The sequence below is a fragment of the Lytechinus variegatus genome, chromosome 3 (genome assembly GCF_018143015.1).
Source record: "Lytechinus variegatus isolate NC3 chromosome 3, Lvar_3.0, whole genome shotgun sequence".
Classification (NCBI taxonomy): domain Eukaryota; kingdom Metazoa; phylum Echinodermata; class Echinoidea; order Temnopleuroida; family Toxopneustidae; genus Lytechinus; species Lytechinus variegatus.
The window spans coordinates 74,926,150-74,952,184 of record NC_054742.1 but is presented as its reverse complement, the minus strand read 5'-3'; the positions used below and the strand labels follow the sequence as shown (position 1 = coordinate 74,952,184).

Here is a 26,035-nt window from a genome sequence, read left to right as displayed (position 1 = left end):
ATAAAATTGCACACGCAATAAATATAAAAAAGTCTGCAATTGTGATACATGAGCGAAATGTCTGAAAACAAACTTTTTGCCATTGAAAAAACTTAATCTTGGTTAAGATGTTTTGATTCCCCCAACTTGAACCGGATCTATAAAGTTTTGATGGAAATAAACAAATACACCCAACATAGCCAAAGTTCATTTATCATAAATGACCTTGGTCATGTGACCTGAAACTCTGGCAGGATGTTCAGTAATACTTGATTACCCTTATGTCCAAGTTTTATGAATTAGGCCTATATAATTTCTAAGTAATGATGACATTTCAAAAACTTAACTGAAGTTAAGATTTGATATTGGTGCCTAGTCTTGCTCTGCTATGCAGGTGAGACAATAAAAATGGAGGCAAATGGGGGTCGGAAAAGGTTGAATATCTTTATTTGTCCTGAGAATTGATTTTCAAGTCAGGGTAAATGCGATTAAAAGAATGACTTACCAAGGGATTCGGTGGACTGTGGAGCAGTGTTGTCTGTTGAGATTGAGACACAAAAAATAAGACAAATCACTTATTAAATCAAATTTTTCTTAGACAATGAAAGATTTAAAAGGTGAATACTTCAAACCTTAATGATAATTACGATGGTTACTATCACAGATATAATTCTAAATAAAAATGTTTGGTTTTTCTTTAAAAAAAAAAGAGTTTACTCTGATGATGATGATATAAAAGCATTCATTTCGGCGCTACAGCTTTTCTTGGCAATGTACATGTAACTACTTTAGTTTGGATTTAACAAAAATTGTCAAGTTAAGATTATGGAACTTTCCTTTTAAAAATTTAAAGAGGAGAACATACATTTAAGTCATACTCTGATATGCTTTTCACATTGCATTTCCTTAACCCAATACTATCCTTATCCCCGGACTATCCTTAACCACACACTATCTTTTTTTTATTCACTGTCTTTCTTAACCCCATATTATCTGCTTAGCTGGGGTTAATGCCTGAACCCCGGACTATCCAACAGCTCATGAATATTAATGATTTTACCATACAGAGCATATTAATGTGCGATTTTGACTTCTGTGATTAGTTATTGCTTAGCCCCACTTTTCCTTAGCCCACTTTCGTTTCACACTGCATCTCTTAGCACCGCAATGGGTGATTTCAAGTACGGTGTTGAAATCTGGTGTTGGGACAACACCGTACTTGAAATCACGCTGGTGTTGGGATTGACCTCGGAAAATATGACATATTTCCGGCAGTTTGTGTTGAGCTCTGGTGTTGAATGTTGTCTGCTGAACCGAGCATTACAGCTGGCGTTGACAATCTACGTGATATTTCCCTATTCACCAACACCAACCCCCAGGGATTGGGGAAATCGTGATTTCAAGTTCGGTGTTGGTGTTGATGAACTGTATTTCACGAACAGGAGGCGAACACGATGAAACACCCCCTTAAAAAAATTTTCTCTTACAGTTAAGATGAGCGCAAATCATTAGAGTTTTACACATTTTAATGAAAAATAATATTTATGCTTTCTGATTATTGCAGTGATTTTAACCTGTGCAATCTGTACGATAAGATTTTACTGCAATTTCTTCCCGATTTCACTTTCGTCGTCAAGAATTTCTCGCGTAAAGTTGAGATGATCAGCAGGGCAGCGCAGAGGTGTGACGTCATCGGATATCGTTAACATGTTCGGTATCGCTCCTCTGAACTCAGCTCAGTGTTGGGGCTCGGTTCAGCAGCCTTTTCACGCTGTCAACACCAACACCGATCACCGTACTTGAAATCACCCAATAAGCCGGCTAACCTTGATTTTTTGCAGGGCCAGATAATACCGTACTATTTACTGTGCTAGCCCACTTTGCTAACACATAGTGTGAAAACGAAGTGGGCTAAGCTTAACCCCGGGAAATTGGTGGGGCTAAGGCCCCCCTTAGCCCCACCAATTTGCTAGGGTTAAGAAAAAAAAGTACAGTTTGAAAAGCATATTATTTCAGTTGCATGTGATATATGAGGGTAGAAAATTCTTATGTTTTACAGCTTATTTTTTCCATATTGGTGAAATTGCTTTATATTGATGCCATTTAATTCAATGCTGTTTTTTGAGCAACAAGCAATTATGCTATAAGAGCACTTATCATTAATCTACTTTATATAGAAAAATAATTTTTGAAAGTGAAAAAAAAAAACTGTTTGTGGTAGATCTTGGGGGTGATTTTAAGGGTGACTTGGGCAATCATGAGGGCAGAATGAGCTATCGCCCTCATGTATTTTCTCCACCAAGTGATAAATGCGTGCTACATTTATCAGATTATGCTCAGAGGAAACACTATTAACCTATTGGCATGATTTTAAGGCCACCACACACCTTACGACGGTTCAAAATCCTATTTTGGAACAAATCCCATTTTGCTCATTTTCTAAAAATGTGAATGGAACATATCTAATTTGAGGTTAAATTTAAATGAAAAAAATGCTTATATAACCATTTTGAAAGATTGCAAGCCTTTATTTTGGAGTAAAGGCCAAATTAGTTTCAAATAGTAGCCAATTGTACGACTGCTATGACATCATTACGACTAGATATTAAATTCGCTTTTACATGTATTGTAAGAAGGATGATAGCATAGTCACAGATTTGAACATAGGTATTCGTACGGTGATTTAGAACAGAACACAGTAAGATATATCAATATTAGCATCAAATTCTCCTACATTTTATTCTAAAATTGGGTCGCAGACCAATTGTAAGAAGTGCGGTCGCCTATAGTAAAAATTAACACCTAAAAAAAGCAGTGTTACAGATTTCAAAATGAAGGAATAAACTCACTGCTGTTTGTTGATGATGTATCCATATTCTGTTCACTAGTCTCCCCATCATCACTCATATAGCCTGGAGGTGGGGTTTCTAAACAATGCAAAGAAAGATTTCATTATACAGACTTACAAATTGTCACTTCAAGGTAACAACACATTAAAGGGATGGTCCGGGCTGAAAATATTTATATCTTAATACATAGAGTAGAATTCACTAAGAAAAATGCCAAAAATTTTATCAAAATCGCATAACAAATAATAAAGTTATTGAAGTCTAAAGTTTAGCAATATTTTGTGAAAACAGTCGTCATGAATATTCATTAGGTGGGCTGATGATGTCACATCTACACTTTGTTTTCTTATATATTATTACATAAAATCATACTTTTTTCATTATTTCGTACTTGTGTGAATAACATGTCTCCCGTATGATGAATTAAGTTCCAGCAATAAATATCTAATGCACTAAATCAGTTGTCAATCCAATTTTTCTAGTTCTCGGAGGAAAAAATTGAATAAACCTTGTTATAATAAAATACAAAAGAACAAGTGGAGATGTGACATCATCAGCCCACCTAATGAATATTCATGACAACTGTATTCACAAAATATTGCTGAACTTTAAAATTCAATAACTTTGTTATCCAATTTTGATGAAATTTTTGGCATTTTGCTTAGTGAATTCTACTCTATTTATTAAGCTATGTATACATACTTTCAGCCTGGACCATCCCTTTAATGGGTAGAGTCACTTCAAAGTCAATTGACCACAACAGAGACATAATTCACGATTCTAGGGGGGGGGGGGCTTCCTCTTCCATTACACACTTATGTATATTTATTAATTTATTCATTTGGCATTATTTATACAGGGTAACCCCATTAGTAGTCAAATACTGTTGTACTTGGGGGCCCCTGTATAACATAAAACAAAATAAGCATATATAAATTACAAATGGAAAATACAAATCCTGAACATAAACAGATGGAAATTTCAAGTATAAATCTAACAGAAAATTGTGTATGAAATTGAGAAGAATAAATTAAACCAGATCTACAAGTAGAAAGCGATAGGGGAAAGAAAGATAGAAGGTAAGGATGAGGTGAAAAGAACACAGCAGAGAGCTCAAGCTTGAGAAGGCACATCACCATTTACACTATAATGCAATAGTATAATAATATCTTTCAGTTCTTAACTACATGGATCCATGTTTAACATACCAGATCGACCGCGGTCAAGGACCAACCGAATTCTGGACCTACTTTCAAATCAAAATCCAAAAGGATTCAAGAAAGAAAGAAAAAAACAAAACAAACACCTAATGAATCCCAAACCCAGAAGGTCCCCGACCACCAGCGTCGGAATTACAAGGGGGCGACGGGCGATTTCGCCCCCATGACAGCTCAAATCGCCCCTAAAAATTCTCAAAACCCAATGCTTTGGGGCGACTATTCATTTTAGAGTCGCCCCAATAAAATACCATCGACAGTGTAAAAAATACTTCACACAATTACGTTCTCCGGCGGCGGAGCAAGCGCATCTATTAATTATATCGCCCTTGCCAGTTATAAGTTGAATGGTCGATGCAATATCCGAGCCTTCCGTAACACCGGAAGCTTCGCAACTGTAAATAAACGCGCAATGCAATATGGGATGCGGAGTATGCATAGTCTTTAGCACAGGCTTATTAAGGATTGTTGACGCACTTGCTGCATGGCTTATGTATATGTACGCGTGCATGATTAGACTGCACAGCTGATAACGAGACCACATGCACCTTAGGGTATGTTTACTAGGCATGCACAAAATTGTAAGCGATCAGCTGGTGATTGTGACAGCTCTGCTTATCGACATCGTCGAGTCGGAGTGTGAGATGGATAAGCAGCGAAGCCATATCGTACATATATAAATTTGAATATCTGGAAAGCTAAAATCAAGTAACTTTCAATTTACGATAAGCAGTTTCAATTGTCAAGTGCATCTCTTTCAATATCATGTTTTTTCCATAAGTCACCATGTGCAATATCTAATGCACACATTTCCAATTTGGGATATCACAATTCTTTGATATAGTAATTTGAATTGCTCAGGAAATAAATCCCTGTTCACAGCACATACGATGTGCGAGTCTTCTATCCTCATAGTCGCTGTCTTTGCTTGTCAAAACGGAGCCTAAATCCAAAATCACTTCGCTTATAGTTGTGAATTATAACTTTTCAATTTCTTTCTTGAAGAGGGGTAAATATCAGACAATAAATCATCAAACAAGGCTCAATCTAAAAAAAAAATTAGGAGGACGCCGTGCACTTGAGTGTGGTACTTGCATGCTGTTAGCTAGCCAGTTTGAGCTCATGTTCTCTGCCAGAGCTCTGGGTGAGAATTCTATCAGTAATGGCCTAAGTGATGGTAATTTTCTGTTTCAGATAGTTTAGATTTCATGTTAATTTTTGAAAACTGTCAAAAAAAACTTTATGATTTCTTCATTGTGATTAATATTTAAGTTATTAATGAATACATTTTCACCGAATTTAGACTCTCCCAGAATGAAAGGCATTATCTGTGGAGATCTGCGTTTTCAAAATAACTTGTGAAAAACTTAAGGTACATGAACCTACAATACATGTACATAGCCTGTGGCTATGTGTTGGAATTTGAATAGACTGAGTACGATATTGATTTAATTTCTTTAACATAATTTATATGCAATCCAAGTACACCTCATAGTCACAATCACATACAAACACCCACACCCATGATTCTAACCATGAAAAAAACTTTGATTTTTTTTATAAATTTATTATTTGATCTGAATTCTCTCTTTCTCCATCTCTCCCTCTCTCCTTTATATATTTGTTTTATTTATTAATTTTATCTAGACTTTTTTTGGGGGGTGGGGGTTCATTGTTCATGGTTCATTAAAGATGAAAAATAAATAAGCCCATGTGTGTTTGGTTGTTAAGGGGATGTGGAGTGAGGGTGTCAAAACAGACTTAAACATTTAAATCTGATTTCTTAAATGTTTGAATAAGCCAATAAAGTCTGGGGCCTCGATTGGCTCAAATCTGAAGTGTGTGAAGCTGAAGGCGACTCTGGTGGAATCACTGTTGACTATTGTAAGGCCTGTAGCTAAAAAAAATGTTCTAAGCTGTTAGGCGTCACAGTGAGTCTTGTAATGTCAAAAGGTAATTGCTGATATGCGATAAAAAAAGTAGCCCCATGAATTAGAAAATAGCCCCAAGAAATTCAGTGGTAGCCCCAATGTAAAAAAAAAAAAGTAGCCCCTAAAAAAAAAATAATTCATACCCTGCCGACCACAGCCATCAGAAAGCTGTCCTAGTAGTTTGTAGTGAAACAAGGTAAGAACAAGGCAAAAGCAATTTTGTGTCTTGCCCACTTATGAAAATAACCAGAAATATCATGATTTGCGAGGGCACGCAAGAGAATGATATTGAAACTTCATTGTGAAATGACTGGGATGGAATATCACTTGTCATAAGAGCCTTGCACGTACTTTAATGTTGACCTGAAAATGACCTTTGACCTTACCATGTGACCTCCGACTGCAGCATAACATGCAAGACGCCTAAGTACATCTACCATCCAAGTTTTGTTGAAAAATAACTTACGGTTGCGGAGTCAGGTGTCATAAGAGAGTCTTGCATGTAAACTTTAAGGTTGACCTCAAAATGACCTTTGACCTAACCATGTGACCTTTGACCTAACCATGTGACCTTTGACTTGAGCATAACATGCAGGTCCCCCAAGTACATCTACCATCCAAGTTTGGTTGAAATACGACTTACGGTTGCGGAGTTAAGAGTCTTGCATGTAAACTTTAACGTTGACCTGAAAATGACCTTTGACCTTGTCATGTGACCTCCGACTGCAGCATAACATGCAGGTCCCCCAAGTCCATCTACCATCCAAGTTTGGTTGAAAAGCGACTTACGGTTGCGGAGTTAGGTGTCATAAGAGTCTTGCATGTAAACTTTAACATTGACCTGAAAATGACCTTTGACCTTACCATATGACGTCAGACTGCAGCATAACATGCAGGTCCCCCAAGTCCATCTACCATCCAAGTTTGGTTGAAAATCGACTTATGGTTGTGGAGTTAGGTGTCATAAGAGTCTTGCATGTAAACTTTAACATTGACCTGAAAATGACCTTTGACCTTACCACATGACCTCAGATTGCAGCATAACATGCAGGTCCCCCAAATCCATCCACCATCCAAGTTTGGTTGGAGATCGACTTACGGTTGTGGAGTTAGGTGTCATAACAGGTTTGTGACGGACGGACGACATTTGGATCCCTAAATCTCGCCTTCACCTCTGGTGGGCGAGACAAAAATGAGAAAGATTGTCATGTACACTAATAAAAAAAAATCTTGCTTAATCTGGGTGTATCTATGCCTTCAATATGATGATGTAAAAGAAGATTTTGACATGGAGTTTTTTTTTTTTACTTCATTAGGAAGTTGATTCCACAGTTCAGTGCATTTCTAGAATGATGGGAATGGACAGAACTAAATCTCGGGAACAAATCTGAGAGGTAACCTGGGGCTTTGCCCTGCATAGTATTAAACATAGTTTTGCTAATTTGAAATCGCCATCATTCTTCAAGTGGTACTCAATTTAATCTTCCAAACACTACTGCAGTAGGTGTATTTAAGTCTACCTGCAAGACCAGTCGAGCCATTCGTTTGTGTCCTTTCAGTTTTGGTTACAGTTGGTCCAAGCATTGCAACAGTATTCGAGATGCGGTAAAACTAGGCCCGTTTCGGGTACACGTGTACACGCACGGTAAAGTCAGTGCACGTGTACTAAATTCCATCACCGTGTACACGGTAGCATCTGCATAAAGCTTGCGTGGAACTGTAAAGTCAGTGAACAAGCTCACAGCCTCACATTAATTCTTAGTTCTCAGACACTGCACATGTTTTATTCACTAATATGTCAATATATTTCAATTAACCTTGAGTGAGTTTACTTCCAAAATCGCTGATTTAATCCACATTTATTCTGGAGACTCAAGTTTTTGTACCACACGAAATGGGTATGCTCCGGTCAGTGTAGGGCCCTAGTTAGCGCCGACGTTCGTTGGATGCGCATTTTGCATACTGTACCGTACATGCATGCACAGATCGCTGCAGAATTGAGTGTAACTGAAGTTATCAATTGATTTTCATTATTTTATTGCCAATTTGAGGAGCGTGTGTTTGTAGGCTTGTAGCACATGTGTATGAGGGTATAACGCGTAACCGGAGACTCTCGAAAGCGTTCTTCAATCACTTTTAGAGCCAATTTGAGAATCACCAATTGCGACAGCGATCATTGCTCCAGTTACATGTTATACGCTCATAAACATGTGCTACAAGCCTACAAACACACGCTCCTCAAAATGGCAATAAAATAATCAATCGATAACTTCAGTTACACTTAATTCTGCAGCGATCTGTGCATGCATGTACGGTACAGTATGCAAAATGCGCATCCAACGAACGTCGGCGCTAACTAGGGCCCTGCACTGATTTGCTTTTGCATTCTTTATTGATTTAATGCGCTGCTAAGCCGAGTTAACTTTATAATTGCACCAATTTTAGTGGATTGATACTTCTAACTTCTCAGGTAAGCTTTAAAACCGTGACTTAGGCTACATGTAGGAAACACTGAAAAAATACCGTAACTCTCAGTCTCACTCAGTGTTTACAATACAACGTGTACACGACCGAAAAACACGCCGTGTACACGTGCATCAAAAATGGACTAATGAATTTTGCCAATAGTTTAGCAATAGAAACTGCCATGTATTTCTGTGATCTAGCAAAAAGTGCAAGTCTAGATGCAACTTTTTTTCTGGTTTCATTAACGAGTTCGCCACGTGAGTTGTTCATCAAAATGTACTGCGAGATATTTAAAATTCTACACTCTTTCAATTCTATGTTGTTCAATGACGAATTTTAGATCACAATTCTTTTAATAGTTTTTGTTGGGTTCCAAAATGCATGTCCTGGGTTTTTGTTAAATTGAGTACCAAATGATTGTGCAATAATCAACGATTCACATTGTGTAGATTAAGCCTGAGTCGAATCGATTTTAAAATCGGTGTTCGATCGATGTCATCGAACACCGGTGCAGATTTTGCAAAATCGGTGCATCGAAAAAAAAAACAAATACGTCGGCCGGGCGATTCGTTTGGTTTACACAATCAATCATCAAAATATCAGTAATGTCCAACTTTACTACTACTTACTTGATTTCTATTGCCCCCAAAATGAAACCGAATGAGTAATTATGATGCTATTCACCATTAATTTGAAGTTTATTTCGATCATAGTTCGAGTCTTACTCGTCTGCTCGTGCCGAGATAATTTATGCACGATGAATTCATGAATGGAAGTCATGGCCATCGATCGTGCATGCGCAGTACTGTTCTTTAATCAAACCAGAAAATGGCCGGAAATTGACGCGATCAACGTAAAATAAATCTTGCTTTCATGGACAATATTAAAATCATGACCATAGAACATTATTTAATCGTAATATTTAACAATAATTTGCATATGATAATCATTAATATGAATTTAGAGCTTGATGTGAAACGTTTGTATTTCGTTTCAATTTTCAATGGCGGACATCTCATGACGATCGACTTGACTTCTTGAGTCGAGCTAGTGCACTTGTCTAAAAAAAATAATCATCACGTCAGGATTGATTCTCGAACATTGTCTACATGCAAAAACTCTGTTCAAGTTCGTAATATCACCATATAATAACATTTTACATGACAAAACAGAGAAAATTGCGTTTGATATTTTTTCCCATCAATTTGAAGCTAGTTTGTGCCCAACTTTGGGCTCTGATTTCATGAATGGGAAAATATGTCATACGTCATCAAACACGCATGCGCATTGTGCTTATTTTCTCGGAGCTTGGAGGAGACGTCCAGAGATAAAATAGAAATAATCCCAGTATTATTTCTTCCATATGAACATAACATACTTTGCTGACATCGTCAATTTTCTTAGTATGACCATAAAATCTTGTTAAATCGTAATAATTTAGATGAATTTAGGGCTCGATTAGAAACATTCGTATTTATTTTGATCGCATGCTCAATTGCGTCTAAAAAAATGGATTGTCATTATCAGGATTAATTCTCGAACATCGTCATAACTCATATTCCACAATCTTTCCTCACAATCGTTATATCAGCATTGAATAGCAATTCAAATGACCATCCAGAGAAAATTACGTATTTATTCCCATAAATTTATTTGGAGCTCATTTTGGATCCAACTACACAATCTCAGGCAAGTTACAGCGCTCTCCGTTGATTGCAATTGTTTGCTGGCGCTGACGTCAAGCACGCCTGTCGTTTCGGGAGAGTGAGTGTACGGAGCTGCGGACGGGGCTGGTGAATGGACTGCGAATGCTAGTCGACCGAAAATCATTCGGATCGACTCTGCGTGATTCATGTCTTTATTATTGTTTCATTTTAAACTTATATGTTGTCATCTGCAAATATCATTGTTGAAGATATTTTGGGAAGAATTCTGCTTTGGTCCCCGGCCTTTTTTGTATGTTTTGTGATCATGGAAAATACAAACGAACTTTGCTCTGTCATCTGTGCAACGCTCACCCGGCCAACGCCAGCGCATAACGTCAGTGCGTAGTGCATATGCAAAGCGCATCGCATCGACGCAAAAACAAAAGACTAAATTTTCCCCGCCTTCAATATTCGATGCATCGATGTTCGATCGAATTAGAGCTGTCGAACACCGGTTTTCAAAATAATCGATATGACTCAGGCTTAGTGTAAATCTTCATTCATGACAGATTCAATATCCTATCAATATCAATATGAGAGCTGCATCATCTGCGTACAACATGACATACAATCAAGGCTGACTCTTGGGATTAACCCTAAATAGCCTGGGCTATTGGATATTGCATAGCCCTCCTCCCCCCCCCCCCCTCTAGATCTCAGTCATTGACCAAGTGATTGTAACGAAAATTAGCATGCACATTACCCATGACGTAACCTTCAAAATTTATTTTCGAAAAATTAATCATGATCATGCATGAAATCTGAATTTCACTGTATATAATATAAAATTTGTATACGGTACCTTTTTCTTGTGTTCTTTTTTTGCTTCAAATGGTCTTTATTTCTTTACCGTAAATAGAAATACTCTGTGACACTATTTCAGTCAAAAGCATGAAATCAATTGCTTTTTATCAGCAAAAGTAAAAGTAACAATGCATATTTATTTGAATTTTGGCTACATCCAGAATTTGCATTGGATTTGTATATGAAATCACATTTTGGGGCTTATTTTTGGATCTGGTATGAAATTACAAAATAGTGCATAACTTGGAACACCAATCCTGGCGTCGCAAATTTAGTCTAAAGAGTTGTGTGAGGCTTGAAGGAAGAGAGTCATGATCTCTGTGTTACACACTTATTGCCAAAAATATTGAGGGGGGGGGCTAAAACAGCCTCACCCTCCTCCCTGGCCTTGATAGGGTTAAAAGAATGACTTATATATTGGAGCAGTTGCTGATACTATCCCTAGTATGTTAACAACACTAACTCATATATATTCCATTGCCAAATTATTTTCTTTTATTTTAAGACTTCAATTACTTGCATGTGTCTTTATAATTCATGAGGATATAGAGAGCAAGAGATGCACACAGGCCAAGTTGAAAATGTCAAAGTTAAGCTTAGGCTTTCTTATGCCAGACAGGGATTATCATTCATCTATCTCGTTACAGAAGAACTTTAATAGGCAAAGAAGAGGATTTGATACACATACAATGAAGAATCCAACCATTCTAACAATACAATTTGATGAATTTCTATGGGAGAAAAAAAAAGAAAACTAGAAAGGTACTAGTCTGAAACAAGGCATAAGGGATGTTGTGTCTCGCTCACTTGTGAAAATGACCAGAAATATCGCGATTTTCACGGGCACGCAACAGAATTGTATCAAAAGTTTACTGTGAAATAATTGGGATGGAATAACATTTGTTTACAGTCTTGTATGCAAACTTTGATGGTGACCTCAAAATGACCTTAACATGTGACATCAGAACACAATTACATGCAGGTCTCCTAAGTACAGCTACAACCCAAGTTTGATTTGAAATTGACGGAGAGTTATGTGTAATATTAAGAGTCTTGCATGTAAACTTAAATGTTAACCTAAAAATGACCTTTGAACTTTCAATGTGACCTCTGACTATAACATAACATGCAGGTCTCCCAAGTCCATCTACCATCCAAGTTTGGTTGAAAAGCGACTTACGGTTGCGGAGTTAGGTGTCATAAGAGTCTTGTATGTAAACGTTGACATGAAAATGACCTTTGACCTTATCATGTGACCTCTGACTGCAGCATTACATGCAGGTCCCTCAAGTCCATCTACCATCCAAGTTTGGTTGAAAAGTGACTTACGGTTGCGGAGTTAAGTGTCATGAGAGTCTTGCATGTAAACTTTATCGTTGACCTGCATGTAAACTTTAACGTTGACCTGAAAATATCCTTTGACCTTACCATGTGACCTCCGACTGCAGCATAACATGCAGGTCCCCTAAGTCCATCTACCTTCACCTCTGGTGGGCGACATAATAAGTAAAAGGTACCACATGCGTGTCTGTCTCAAAGAATGAGTAATTATAGAGACTAAATTGGACCCAAGACTGTAGGCTAATTCATTCATATGGAGGGTGTTGCACTTGGAGGGATACATAATACAAGCATTGATTTAGGAAAGATTTTCATTTGGGACAATGAAGTGAAAGTTTTTATCTCATTTCAGATAGCTTCTTTTGAAATAGAAATCAAAGAGAAGGGGCTTACTTTTATTTATAAGCAACATATAATACTCCACGCTATATGAAATTGAAACCCTTTTTTGGGAGGTCTTCATAATTAGGTCAACTATTGGCTTAGAAGACAATCTTCCCAACAAACAATCAAATGATTTGTTTTTTCAGGAAATAATCGAATGGTAAAATTGACATTCTTCTCAGGCCTACTGTATACAAACAATAGTGTCATAGAAATGAGCTCCTGAGGTTTAGAATTAAATTGTGAATTTGATCACTTGTAAGCTGATGTACATAATAATTATATAGCTTGAATATTTGTTTTTTCAAAATAATTGTAATAACTTTGGCCTACTATGAATATTGTATGATCAATAAATTATTTTACTAACCTGAAGGAAGTGAGTGTGTATGACTTGAACTCTGCGTGTCCATACCAACCAGAAATGTTGCATTGTCAGGTACTGTGTTGTTAGAGAGTTCATCAAGATGTGGTAGTTTTCTGGAGACATCTAAGGATAGATCTGTTTGTCTTGGTACCAGCACAGGAGGAAGCACTGTAACAACGAACATGGTTAGACAACATTTTCAAGACATAATAGTTTGTACCGCACAACAAAAATAACATCATTTAACCCTAACACAATTTATGCTAGAATATTTCCATTATAAAAACTAGAAATGCTCGGCGGGTCGTGCAGCCAAGCACATGTATCTCCCAAACCCGCTAGATCATCCGTCATTGCAATATATAGACCTCACACAGAAATTTGACAAATAAATACAATTATCATGGCGACAATGATCCAGCCCACATTTCGCACTGTGGGTACCAAACTTGATGACAATATGACGTAGCATCGTGACTCTGCAGAACCTAAAGTATATTCTAGTATCACTTGTTGGGGAATACAATTACAGAGTATTCTGGATATATTTTGTAAAACCTAACACTAAGAACCCCATAAAAATGATAGGCATCTTCGCTTCACCTTCTAATATTGCTTCTGTGTGCCAACTGTTATGACGAACTGAAAAAAAAGCAAAGTTACAAGTTTTACCAAATTTTCCACAAAAATATTGCTACTATGGCAACCATGTCCCCACCCACTCCAAAATCATTAGGCAGCTTTGCTTTACCATAATGGACCTTCATGACAAATTTGAAGATAACTGGAGAAGAAATGCAGTCAGTAGAGAACTCACAAGGAAATCTCTGCTATTTCCACAGAAACTCATGTTTTTTTTGTACCATGGCAACAAAGTCTCCGCCCACATCAAAATCAATACGCGGCTTTGCTTTACCATAATGGACCTTCAATTCACATTTGAAGATGATCGGAGAAGAAATGCAGCTGGTAGAGTGCTGACAAAAGACATCTCTGCTTTTTCCACAAAAACTCGTTACCATGGCAAAGATGTCTCTGCCCACACCACTATCAATAGGTGGCTTTGCTTAACCATAATGGACCTTCATGCCACACTTTAAGGACAGAATATCTTGCCTTTCAGGCCAGATGAGCTAAAAATGTTAATGTGGAGCCTTAACCCAATCTAAGTAAAGGTAAAGTTGATGTCCTTCATCGTGTCTGTGACATAACAATTGAAATATTACCCTTCTTGTTTAGGGGGTCAATTCAGGCATTACTTGTCAAGGCAAGGGTACCATTTGGTTTCCAATAGGATTGGGTTTCACATGCCAATACTCATTGGGATGCATTTTCAGAAAATGGAAAATACTTGTTTAGGGTGCTTTCCGAAACCCCATGGTCATGCCTGGTATCCACACAACAGAGATTTTCATGGGTTTATTGCGTTTTACATATGGAGCATAATGTGAGGTATCAGGGTTTTTTTTAATACAGTCCAATGACAGCTGGCATACAATCCATAAAGATGGCTCTAGATACTGATGCTATATTTAGAGACCATAATTGTATACAGAAACAAAAATGAAATTTCCTGTTATCCAGCTAAGCATGAGCAGGTGTATTAGCAAAGGGTGGCAAAATTATCCTCTGCTTCCTCAAAAGCTATCAATTTATGAATATTTCCCTAACTGTTTCTATACTCAACCCGAGGTCAATGTTTCCGCTTTGCATTTATCTGGCACCACTAACTATTTTGTTGGTTTCCCATGGCTGTCAGTCTTGCCTTCCAATCAAGAAACCAAGGCAAGGCAAACATTTCGGTCAATTAAGACATGGACAAATGGCTGTGTCAACCTGTTATAATCTGCAATCACATTAGAAAAACACTTGACTCACTGAAGTTGCAACTCAATCTGTTTTGACATTTTCTGGAGGGGGCAATGAATAGGTGGTTTCAAACTGCCTCGATCACAAGAATCCCTGTTAAATTACGAGAACTTTTTTTGGCTAAAAATACCCATTAATTATTCCTGCATTCACACCTCCCCTAAGTTCCTGAAGTTACGAGCATGCGCAGTATGGTCTGATAAGCAGGCAAGGCGCAAGATTCAAATTCACTAGCCCAGCAGCCACCCACGCCGCTGCGCCCAATGACACGCTGGGCTAAAAGTTCCAGTAATTTGCTTTCACACTGCTAAAATACTTGTGACCTTGGAAAAATCCCCGCGAAAATTCATGTAATTTCGCCAAGTACCTACTATTTAGCGGGCATTTTCTTTCGGGGAAATTACACATAGTTTGCTTTCACATTACCAAAATACCTGGTATTATCTGATCAGGGTAAATTTCCCGATCAGAGAATACCTGGAACTGACGAACTTTGAGGCGGTCTGAAACCACCTATAGTTTACAGTATCATACCCTGTTTAGACCTGTCTCTCCCTAGTGTCACACTAGACAAACATCTGGAATGAACACGGCATGAAATTCCTTATCAAAACACAAGGTACACATGATGTGAGGGCCGTAACATTAATCGGGAGATGTGTTGTGATTGTACATATTGCAGTGAGGGGAAAACGCACACTCAATCAATTCTGAAACATATCTTTTTTTTTCTTTTCCAAAGACTATGTATTTTTCTGCTTTTATTTTTATCTTATTTTTTTCTATAAATTTCTATGTATCTCCTTGTTTTAATATTTTCATCTTTTATCAATTCTTAGGTATATTTTCTTCGCTCGTTCCGTTTTCTTCTTTATGATTTCTTACGTATTGCTATACTACGTTTATCTTCTTTCACTCTCTTTTCCATCAAATCTTATGTTTCTCATTTCTTCAATCAACTATGTATTTCATGGAGATGAGTGTTCTATCATATTTCTTTCTATCAATTCTTTTGTATTTCTTTGTTTTATTCTTTCTTTCATATTTTCTTTTATCAATTATTATGTATTCCTACAGTGTATGTTTTGATTTTCTTGCAACTTTTTCTAATAATTCTTAGATATTTATCAATACTTTTCTTTCATAATTCCTTCCATCAATTCTTATATATTTTCTTGTTTTAATTCTTTCATTATCTATCAGCTCTCATGAATCACATTTTGTTCTCTCCTTCCACGTACTTTTTTTCATTTCTTTATGTATATCTATGTGTTTTAATTCTTCTTTCATTCTATTTTCTTTTGAATCTTACATATTTCTTTGTTTTTAATTTCTAATATTTTTCTAGTCAGTTTTGTTTATTTTTAGGTTTACACTCTTCTTTTATCTTTTGTGCTATTAATTATGTATTAATTTATTCTGATTTTTCTTCTTTTTGTTCGATCAATGATTTTGTATTCTTTTTAAATTCTTACTTTTTCTACAAAATCGTTTGTATTTCTTTGTTTTCTCCTTCCGTTTTCTTTTCTATAATTTATCATGTATTTCTTAGTTTCATTTCTTCTTAATTAGTTTTCTTACGTTTTTGTTATGTATTTTGTTGTTTATAATTACGTCTTGATTTATCTTTCATTTCTTTTTCTCTTTTGTCAGTCAAGGCTGCACAACAATCAAGACCATGTGCTCAGATAAAGGACTTCCGTTTTCTATGCCACGTTTACATACATTCCAACATTGGATCATGCCGTGTAATCTGGCGATTGTGCTAGACTGTCTAGAGTGTATTTCCCCCTCTGTGCCAAGACCATTTAGATTAGCGCTTCTCCACCTTTTTCTCAAGGACCACTTTTGACTCTCAATTTTTTTCGAGGCCCACCTACCAAAATTTTAAGAAAGCGATATGACTACTTGTCTCGACTCAAAGACAATGATTATAATGGGCATATTAGTGCATATAACTTTCAGTAGCCCGGTATTTGAGCCCCTCCTCCAAACGTATACAACCATGACAACATAAAATCTTAATAACAAAAATGCTGAATACCTTCAACATTCGACACGCATTGCTTATCATTTTGTCATGATGAATCCAAATTTAATGTATTCAGGGTCATATTGTCTTACAGTAATAAATTCATAGACTTTTCAATTTGTTTCCTCCCTCGCCCTGTTTCAATCGCTTTAAAAAATGTCAATTTTACTTAACTTTTTCGTGAAATTTGAACACAAAGCTCTGAAGCACATTCGAAACAAACAGTTCAAGAACTGCATTCGCAAAGGTCAATAGGCGACAATTAACTAAACTCTACGCAATATGCATACATGATAAAGTTCACATCAAAGTTTGAATGAAAGCATCATAATCTGTATGCATATTGCAACATGCATAAAGCATGCTTTACCTTTGTTTGACCATGGAGCTATTACAGAGAAGGAGAACCATCTTCCAATTCCTCTGTTAATCCTTTGTTATCGCTTCCTTCGGGCAAAGGAACGATATCTAACATCAATCGGCGAGCCGCCAGGCGAAAGTTAGAGCCCGCTTACATAACGCGAAAAGCCCCCTCGTAAATCTGAGGTCAGAGATTTTTTGAAGGACCCTGCGAGGCACTGCCGTAAACAACGTTCTCCCACATAGCCTCCCCCCAACCTCATTTTTTTTCAAAATTGAAACACGACTTGCTGTTCTTTAACATCCATATCTCTTCATACGGATTCCTGATGTACGTCTTTTATGTATGGTTGAACTTCTGAGATGATCCCCTTTGCATACATACCAAATACGTTGCAATCTGAATTGACTCAACAAAATTACAAACGGAGGAAGTTGGAGATTGGTCATTTTAAGTATGTCTGTCTTTCTTCCGTAGTTAAATCTTTCTGTTCACGTACATGTTTTGGAAATTTTTAAACGGTGAAAAAGCATACTTTGAGCTAATTTTGATGCAAAGATCATTTGTGTGATTACAATGGCTTTGATAATATAACGACAAATCTGCAGGGCATTTCTTTCTATTTTCATTCTCTCTCCCTTCATTCTTTCCTACCTTTCTTTCATCCTTTCTTTCCTTATTTCCTTCCTCCCTGTTTTTCGTAATTATTTATTTCTTTCAAAAAATGAAGGAAACCTCTTTCTTTCTTCATTTTTTCTTACTTCTTTTTCTTTCTTGCCTTCATTCTTTTTTTCACACATTAATTCATCTTCCATTTTTTTTCTGTTTCTTCTTTTTTTCTTTCTTTCTTTCTTTCTTTATTTCATTTCCTTTATTCTTTCTTTCATCCTGATTTATCCTCTCTCTTTTTCCTTTTTTCCCATCATTTTCTTTACTTAATTTGTCCATTTATCTCCTCTGTTCTCTTTTCTTCCCTTTTTCTCTCTCCTTCATTCTTTCTTTCTTTGTATTTGTATTCAGTATTATTTTCAGTGATTCTCTTTGTTATTTTGTGTAATGCTGTAATGTTTCTTTCTTTCTTTCTTTATTTCATTTCCTTTATTCTTTCTTTCATCCTGATTTATCCTCTCTCTTTTCCCTTTTTTCTGGGGCCCATTTCATGAAAAAAGTTGCTCTAAATTCTTTCGCAGCTAGAGGCTGAATTGTGGAATCTTTTACAAATCATAAATATAAACATTACATAAACATAAATAATTACATAATCACAGCCAAATTAAAATGTAGTGTTTCGCAGCAAACTTACGCATACAGAGTTGATACACTGTACAATCGTGATACAATATTTTCGATATGCATGTGGTGACCACCTAAACTGCCATTTGACCACCTAAAGTTCAGTCCAGGGTGCCCGGCTGACTTCCAAAAATTAAAGTTAATCGAGAGGCCTCATGGGGCAAAGCATTTGAGAGAGTCAGTTCTCCTGTCAATAGCTCTATGGTTTGACCAACGTAAGACCAATCAAACATAACATATTTGGGTTGTCGGACAGGTCCAAGTCTGTGAAACATACTATAGTTTCCCCCTATTTTTTTTCTTCCTCTGGAGCTTCTTGCGGCCCACTGTTTGAGAAGCCCTGGTTTAGATCTAACAACTCGTCTAGAATGACCTGCGGTAGCCTCTAGAGGCACTCTAGATTTTTCGGTAGTTCTAAATGGGGTATCAGTTATCCAGCTACACTGTAAATAGGCAGTTATCATTTACAGTAATAATTTTAATTGAACTATTAGGTTCAAGGGGCAAATGTTCAGAGAAAATAATGTATTCTGTAACAACTCCTGCAATAATTTTTTAAATACAATTTCAAATAAATAAAATGTTACAAAACAAATGGAAAACCTCTGGCACTTTCGCTTAGCTGCATTACGCGACTCGATATAGAAGCATTGCTGAATTTGAAAACAGCTATTGAATCAGTATTCACAAAAGAAAACATTCACATGATAATACAAGGCAAAAGCGATTTTGTGTCTCACCCACTCATGAAAATAACCAGAAATATCATGATTTGCGCGGGCATGCAACAGAATTGTATTGAAACTTCATTGTGAAATGACTGGGATGGAATATCACTTGTCATAAAAGCCTTGCACGTAAACTTTAATGTTGACCTGAAGATGACCTTTGACCTTAGCATGTGACCTCTGACTGCAGCATATCATGCAGGTCGCCTAAGTACAACTGCCATCCAAGTTTTGTTGAAAACTTCTGGTTGTGGAGTCACGTGTCATACGAGAGTCTTGCATGTAAACTTTAACATTGTTGAAAAAGTGACTTACAGTTGCGGAGTAAGGTGTCATAAGAGAGTCTTGCATGTAAACTTTAACGTTGACCTGAAAATGACCTTTGACCTTACTATGTGACCTCCGACTGCAGCATAAGATGCACGTCCCCGAAGTCCATCTACCATCCAAGTTTGGTTGAAAAGTGACTTACAGTTGCGGAGTTATGTGTCATTAGATTTGTGACGGACGACATTTGGATCCCTCAAGTCTCGCCTTCACCTCCGCATGGACCCTTTGTGACCTCCGGTGGGCAAAACAAAAATACTATGTCCATTGACCAAAAATGACATTTCACCTTGATCATGTGACCTAAGACTTTCATATGCTTTTCACACTGCATTTGCTTAACCCCATACTATCCATAACCCCACACTATCTTTTTCCAGTTTCACACTGTCTTTCTTAACCCATACTCATTCTTAACATACTATTTGCTTAGCTGGGGTTAACGCCTTAACCCTGGACTATCGCACAGCTTATAAATATTGATGATCTTGCCACACAGAGCGTGATTGACGTGCAATTTCAACTTCTGTGATTGGCTATATTTTTAGCCCCACTTTTCCTTAGCCCGGTTTTGTTTCACACTGCATCTCATAACACCGCAATGAGCTGCTTTTTTGCAGGGACAATTGTACCATACTATTTACCGTGCTAGCCCACTTTGCTAAGACAAGTTGGAAAAGCTTAACCCTGGGAAACTGGTGGGGCTAAGACCCCCCTCCCTCTTTAACCCCCTATACCCTTTTTTTTACCACATGATAGAATTTCCTTAACCCTGTACTATAGTGACTATCAATAAAAACGGGACAGTTCTGAAAAGTTAATTAAAATTTGATTTCAAATTATGATGTCTATATTTTGTTGTTCATAGATGCTCTGAAGTTTTATCTTTCAAATACCATTAAAAAAATAAGATTTATTCATGCTTGAGTGAACACAGAAAATTTTTTTTGGGGGGGTTCAAAAAAATAATAAAATTGCAGAAAATGAGAAATATAATCAACAGACTTGGTAATGAGCAGACTCCTCTTACATTTTCACTATTTTTTTCCATTATCTTTGAATGCTTTCAATATAAGCTTTGTGGCACATAGTAAAAGGATTTAAAGGTCAAGTCCACCTCAGAAAAATGTTGATTTGAATCAATAGAGAAAAATCAGACAAGCACAATGCTGAAAATATCATCAAATGATGACATTTCAAAGTTTTGTTTAACAAAAAAGTTATATGAACGAGCCAGTTACATGCAAATGAGTCGATGGTGTCACTCACTATTTTTGTTTTTTATTGATTTAATTATACAGTATTTCAATTTTTACGAATTTGACGATTAGGACCTCCTTGCCTGAAGCACAAAATGTTAAAATAATGGAATTCCACGTGTTCAGGGAGGAATGAAACTTCATTTCACATGACAATGACGAGAAAATCAAAATGTTTCATATTTCATATAATAAAATACAAAAGAAATAGTGAGCGAGTGATGTCATCAGTTCCCTCATTTGCATACCGACCGAGATGTGCATATAACTATTTTGTGAAATGAAGCGAAACTTTGTAATGTTGTAACTTTCTTATTTTACATCCGATTTTGATGAAATTTTCAGTGTTGTGCTTGTTGAATTTTTCTCTTTTTATTCCAATCAAGTTATTGTTGGGGTGGACTTGTCCTTTAAATAAATTTTTACATGCCTTCCCATTAATACTTGTAATGCAAATCCCATAACTTGGGTTGACAAAAATTATGAAGGAATATACTCAATGCTGATAGATAACCTGTTATAAGGTGGTTCGTGAACCACTTGTCCCGCCTGATTTTACAATGAAAAAAATATGCAATAAATCTTTTGACCCTGCGATGACCTTTGAACTTATCATCTTCATGAACACACATGTGGTATTACCCAAGGATCATTTGAACCAAGTGCGTTCATAACTGATGGAGAAATAAAGAAATGAGAGCAAGTTATACAAAAACTTCATTAAAAAAAGAATTGATATAAGCTCATAATTGCCAGAGGGTATTCATTTGTCTCCCAACCTACTATGGTCAACACTTTTTGCGAGAGTGATCACGAATTTCCTTGTTGACCATAGTAGATTGCGAGACAAATGAATACCCTCTAGCGATTATTTCAATCCGCAATAATGAACCTATTTAGTATTAAGCTCATAATATTTGAACTTTTGACCCCTAAAAGATCTTTGACCCCATCATCCTCATGGACACACATATGTGACTGGATCTGGCAAAACCCTTAACTTTGACCTTAAAATGAAATTTGAGATTTTGATGCAATGTGATTCTCTTGATGTGCAAAGATCCCTTCCCGAAGAATGGTTGTGAATTCTCCTACCAGTATAGCAAGGCAAAACGGTCTTGAAAAACCACATCGCAAGGTGGCTTTCATCACATGTTTAAATTTACTGGTTTCCACTAAACTGGTTTAAGAAGATGAGAATGGGTCATACAGGACTTTAGATTCTAATCTAGATCAAATCACACATGTCAAAGGTGGAGGTTACTGTGCAAACTATGAATTCAAGCTCATGTCAACTCCAATAATTACTGATATCCTTCTCCCCTTCATTATGAAAAGCAGTATTCATACACTGTACTTGCCAATCTAATTAAAGCTAGAGGATGTTTTTCTTCTGCAGATCTTCCTTTCTCAAGAACTCTTGCATAGCATATGTATTTTTAGTGAGGATACAATATCTCAGCAATAATTACTGATCTTTTTATTTTCTTTTTGTAAATGATTGGTTAGTACAGAGAGGAAGGGCACTTCTTCCAGGGTTGATGAAATCCTAGCGGTAATGAAGTAATTATATCCAATGATGACAGCTTCCTTCTAACAAGGATCACTTGTATCATTATTTGCTGAATGAACAAGGTGATGACAGAATATATTTCAAACAAACCAAGTAGGCCTACATGCACTTTCTTCACTTGTTTTTAGCACCAAACATAGGCTGATGTACATTTGGTGCAGTGGAAATTTCATCAGATTATTTTTAAACAAGGATAGATACTGTTGGTCTGTTCAGACGATTTTCCTAAGACTTGAGAAAGAAGTATCGTGTATCTTTCTAACATCCTGAACTATTTACAGAAAATCTCTTTTTTTCTGCTTGATGACAATAGTATCTCCACTCTGTTGCTGTTAGATTTTATTAGATCTATAAAAGATGAAAATGAACATTGAAATTAAAAATATAATATTCAACATAACATTAATGCAAATTTTAGAGCAAAAAAACAATTTATAAAAAGATATTCAAAAACTTGTGAGAGCCATTCCCACACCGGCTGGCTGGCTACTACTATAAACGCTGTTATTTTCACGGGATTAATATTCGCAATTGGCGGCTTCAAAACTTATTCATGGGTTGTTGAATTCGCGCTGCACATTCCATAATCACAAAGTCACTTCCTTCTTCTGAATCTGTGAATGGTTTTAATTAACATTTCAGCAGTGAAATCCTTATTTTCTGATCATAATTCATGCTCTAAAGCTGTGTAATTCAGCATTGTTTTAATCCAATCATGAGCCATTTCCTTGTGAGGTGGACATCGGGGAAGGCAAAACAGAGGCACTGCTAGTTTGGAAAGATGGCCGAGCGCCGGGTAAGGACCGGGAGAATTACAGCTATTCAAAGTGCATGGGATCAATCAACAAACCTGGGCGATGTACCCAACGTCTTCCTAAATACTAAACAGATCTTAACACTCACCAATCGAACCGCAAAAGCAATTCTTATTTCAACCAAAATCATGATTTAAATATCAATCTGCGACTGTTAAAAAAATTCTCGCGATGCATATGATTTTGGAACTCAAGCTTTATCGCTTAAATGTCGCCCTCTATAGGTCAAATTATGCAATCTCTTTGCCAAAACAATACACGCAATTGAACAGCAGTGCAAAACTTGCATTGAAATAGATGCTCATAAATTCGCGCTCGCCAACCTTGCCGAAAAATCCACAAAAATTTCCACTTTTACAGTTTGTAGCAAGGTATTATGAAATAGACTACATATCAACCCAAGCAGCTGGCAAAAAAGAATTAGTGATAATAATACGGTTCACATGTACCCCCATGATATATTTTTTAAACCATTTTTTGTACTGCCTGAAGTGTATACATGTACAGTCCACTAGCTAGCGAGACATGTGTCGTTTTTCCCGAGAAACAAAAAGAGAATGTGATGAAATGTTTGCGCTGCGCCCTGATTTACTGGAAAATTATCCTTCCTAAGCTCTTTCGGTGATTTGGGTGAGATATTTTCATGAAAAATAACGTTGTTTTAGGTGGACTGTATTGGAAATATGTCATCAAAGTGAGTTTGCATATAGGATTGAGTTCAGATTGAAATCTCATTTCCTCATGTACTACCGGTATATTGAATTAAAAAAAAGAAAAAAAATCTCGCCCAGTGTGCTTACGGACAAAAGAGAGATCTGGATAAGAGAGGTCGGACTGTAATGTATCTTGATGTTCCCTTTGCCAAATCATGTCCCATGGAGTTCCAAATTGGCAATTTTTTGCAGCCATCTTGGATTTTTCATGAAAATCAATTATTTTCATATTTTTTTGCACAGACAATGGGAAAATCTTCCATGTAAATGAATACACTTTTTACTATACATGTAGATTAGATAGTAGGAATCAACTGCAATTATTTTCTGGTTAGTCCAGTTAATAATTTTTTTAAAAGTAATAATTCATGCCAAAATTTTCATTACTTTGTCAAAAATTTGCATGTGCACTCATATCTGTTTTATCATAAACATCAACTTAATGATAAATATCAGCGTTCCACTCAAAAGAAGGTATAAAACAATATTGATATACTTCATGGCAGTATAAATATCTTAATTTGCTTACATATAAAACACTGTAAAGGTCATTTTCTTACCATACTGTGCGAGACGAATAGAGAAAAGCAACATTTATTTGTCCAATCTGTAACAAATATGTCCAATCATTATGTCCCATCAGTCACAATGTAAAGTGTGTACATTCTAATTCTAATTGTTCATCTGTGTGCTAAATATACATTACTGTAATTGTTATTATTTTGTACTTATTTGATTACAGTCCTTAAAGCCAGCTGACAAGTTCTAAGCTTTTTTTGCAACCAAACTGAAAGCATACATTTTTGTATATAGTAAGTTTCAATAGAGTTTCAGGAGCAGGGAACGAGAACGACGTAGCAGTCGTCTGATCGTTCGAGTCAACGTCGTCGTCTGCCCTTTGTTCACTACAGATGCGAATACTTTAGATTTCACTCGACTTGTACGTGTAAGTATGTCCATGTGAAACAGCGCGATAACTGGCGGGTCATGACACGCTGCCCGACCCGGAAGATCTGGTGTACCATCGCCTGGCGACCCGGTCGGGTGATGCGAAGGTGCAACTTGTGCACACTTGCTCTGATTCCTTTTTACGCTTGTTATGATACATACATGTACAACATATATTTTGGAGCTCAGAAAGCAATTTCAAATAAGATAAACATAATGCATCGTACAACTTACATTCATTTTGAGAAAAGTCACTAAAAACTGTGTTTCAAAAGGGGAAGCTTGATCTTCATACTGGGCTTGAACGGTTAAAATGACGTCACTCACGTGCACGTCGACTATGATTTAGGAGAACCGCAAAACGGATGTGGCGAGGTTCTCGATTCTGATAGTGGACATGTGTGAGGACCTGACGCATATGGAATGCCACAAAATGTCATCTCGTACCATTCATCTATGTCGACGTACGTTTCTAAAAGTGCTCAATATTCTTCTTACAGTTTAATAAAGTAAATCCATATTTGTGCAGCTAGTATTCCAGACATGCACTTCAGTTGTATGAAAAAAAATTATGAATTGTCCCATAAGTCACAATGGAATGGACCTCATATAGTACTAAAAAATGTTTTTAATTCAATTTTGCCCTGTAAACTTGTATTAGGCTCATTTATCTTAGAACAGAACAGAGACTGGAAAACCAGTGATTTTTGGAGGCGACATAGTTAGGGACAGTGATTTTCCGTTTCAGAAAATCTCAAATTCCTTTTCAGCATGTCAGAAAACGGAAATTCCGTTTCCCCATTGACTTTGTACACATGGAAAAGTGACAATTCCGTTTACACATTGAATAGCAAAATCACAGCGCGTACACTCGAACTGGCCAAAATTTGTATCTGCTACTGTACCAACAACACAATAGAATCCATTCTAATCGGATCTATTCGGGTGCATTTAATAATTTTTCAAACATATTTAGCATGCATACATCCTCACCTTTCACATAATTAGCATTATTTTACGGTGAAATTAAATTTCATCGATAATTTGGGGTTTTTTTTGGACATGGTTATCAT

The 26,035-nt window shown here is 36.6% G+C and overlaps 1 protein-coding gene across 1 annotated transcript in view; it reads right to left on the bottom strand.

The window, feature by feature from the left end:
- The window catches only part of LOC121411930 (mothers against decapentaplegic homolog 3-like), an 80,828-nt gene that overhangs the window by 10,405 nt on the left and 44,388 nt on the right, over positions 1-26,035 (bottom strand). The window contains exons 4-6 of the mRNA XM_041604839.1: positions 13,048-13,212; positions 2,829-2,906; positions 485-517 (exon numbers count right to left, since the gene is read on the bottom strand). Coding sequence (XP_041460773.1) covers positions 485-517; positions 2,829-2,906; positions 13,048-13,212 — 276 coding nt within the window. The remainder of the gene's footprint in view (positions 1-484; positions 518-2,828; positions 2,907-13,047; positions 13,213-26,035) is intronic.